The 2,174-nt window shown below is 54.9% G+C and overlaps 1 protein-coding gene across 1 annotated transcript; it reads left to right on the forward strand.

The window, feature by feature from the left end:
• Positions 1-287: 287 nt before the first annotated feature.
• On the forward strand, positions 288-1,754 carry VTN31DRAFT_3430 (uncharacterized protein; the record flags this gene model as incomplete). The annotated part of the gene is made up of 1 exon (XM_069403709.1): positions 288-1,754. The coding sequence occupies one exon, from the start codon at positions 288-290 to the stop codon at positions 1,752-1,754; it is 1,467 nt and encodes a 488-aa protein (XP_069257110.1).
• Positions 1,755-2,174: the final 420 nt, after the last annotated feature.

Consider the following 2,174-nt stretch of genomic DNA (forward strand, 5'->3'; position numbering starts at 1 on the left):
AAAAACTTCCCGCTCCGCCAAATCCTACCAGCAAGTCCCAGTCTTCCACAATATCAATGACTGGCTACTAGAGAGATCCTTGATCTTTCACATCCCACAGAGCGGCCGCTCCCTGAGCAGCGCTCCCGGTTTCGGGACCTGGCGGCTGAGTAGACGGTCAGTCTCTTTTTTGTCTTCTGTCGGACTGAGTAAAGCTCGGCTTAATATCCGACCGTTGCTAACGACTGCAACAGCGTCTAGCCGTCTACTCCTCCGTCGTGCCCCGTCCCTCTTTACTTCAAATCATCATGCATTCCTTTTACAACCCGGGCTTCCAGTGTCTGCCGCCGACACCTCCGCCGGTGAAAATGGACCTGGATCAGCCAGCCTATTACTTGACGGGACCATCCAACTTCCCGCCGCGGTACGGGCAGACGGGCTGTGAGTTCATCGAGCAGTACTCGCAGGCCGCCTGCTTTGTCAAGCCCACACCAATGAACCCACACTCGCAGTCGCATCCGGCTCGGCCTCCGCCGTCCGGACCGCAGCATCCGAGTAATGGGAGGGGACCTTTGGCCGTGCACCCGACGACCCAGTCGCAGCCCCAGCAGCAGGCAAATGAGCCGCAGTATGGAGCGGGCCCGATCCTGCCTCCGATCAGGCCTAGCGTGCAACTCCCACCCATGGACAGTGCAATTCCGCCGCAATACCGCCGCCACCAGGAGACTGCTCTTCCCCAGCCTGAAGAGCAGCAACGACCCAAAGAGGAGAAACCGACCGGGGGTGTCGCCGCCCACCTCGACTACGAAATGGACCAAATGGCCGACTTCGTTGCTGAGATGGCCCAGGGAATGTATGCATTGTACAGCACAAAGATCAACCTTGCAGATATTGACTTAGCTCGAAGCGTCTACCCAGGACAACCAGTGCCCCCGCCCTTTCGGAAATACGTCTACCAGATCCTGTCGTCGACGCGGTTGCCGAGCTCGACCATTCTCCTGGGACTGTTCTACCTGGCCACCCGGATGCGCATGCTTTCCGCCAAGGGGATCTATGCAACAGGGACCGGCCAGGTGTACCGCATGCTGACCACTGCCCTTCTCCTGGGCAGCAAGTTTCTCGATGACAATACTTTCCAGAACCGATCGTGGTCGGAAGTGAGCAACATTCCTGTCTCCGAGCTGAATGCGATGGAGCTGGAGTGGCTGTTTGCTTTTGATTGGAAGATCCACGAACGCATCCACAGTCCCCAGGATGGCTTCGCGACCTGGTTGTCCCACTGGGAAAACTATCGGGCCAAGATGACGTCCCGGGGGATGGAATCCCGCCGCAAGCTGGCTCCGATCGAGACCAACGTTCAGCGGCCGTACAGCATTCCGAAACCGCTCATGTCACCCGATGGGCCGATTCCGCCTCAGTACCAGCGCAGCAACACGTATGAGAACTCGTGGTTGAATCCGGCGGCATCGGAATATTCTCCACCGTCGGTACCACACAGCGGCCCCAACACACCAGACTATTACAACGTTGGACCGTGGCTGTACAGCAACCCTCCCCCACCGTACACCCGGACCTGGATGCCGCCGCAGCAGTCCTTTGTGTCGCAGCCGCGATCAAGGCCGCCGTCATATCGCCACACACCGGTCTACCCGTCCTCTAATCAGCCCGTGTGGACCGGGCATGGATTGTCGTGCGGCTGTTTGTACTGTGCTAAGCATCAGGAGTACCTGTGTGCAAACAATTTCGGAGCAATGCAACCTTTGGTTGCGGGTTGACTGAGTTTCTTCACATCTTTCCCCCCCCCAATCTTTTTGTTTTGTTTTCGTGATACCGCTCACATCGATTTCAAGGTTTTATCATCATGGTTGGGTTTCCGGTTCATTTGAAAAGTACTATTCCTCGCTTTTCTGTTCGATTCTTCTTTCCTTGACTTTGTCGACGATTGAATCAGGCTTTCAAACGGAAAAGGAGGGATAATCACGATGACATCGTTTCTTCATGACATGGATTCTTTTGTCTTCCCACTGCGTTTCGATTATTTCCCGACATTATCCCGGGCACTGTGAGGTGTTTTGATAGACTATTGTGTGATTCTGTGCATTTCTTTCTTTTCACCCACTTGAGAACAGTGGTGTTAATACTTCATGGGGACGGATGGCATGTTTGAGGTCTTTACATTTTGGGGTTTTTTTCTC

The sequence above is a fragment of the Thermomyces dupontii genome (genome assembly GCF_041956625.1).
Source record: "Thermomyces dupontii strain NRRL 2155 unplaced genomic scaffold VTN31scaffold_27, whole genome shotgun sequence".
NCBI classification, from domain to species: domain Eukaryota; kingdom Fungi; phylum Ascomycota; class Eurotiomycetes; order Eurotiales; family Trichocomaceae; genus Thermomyces; species Thermomyces dupontii.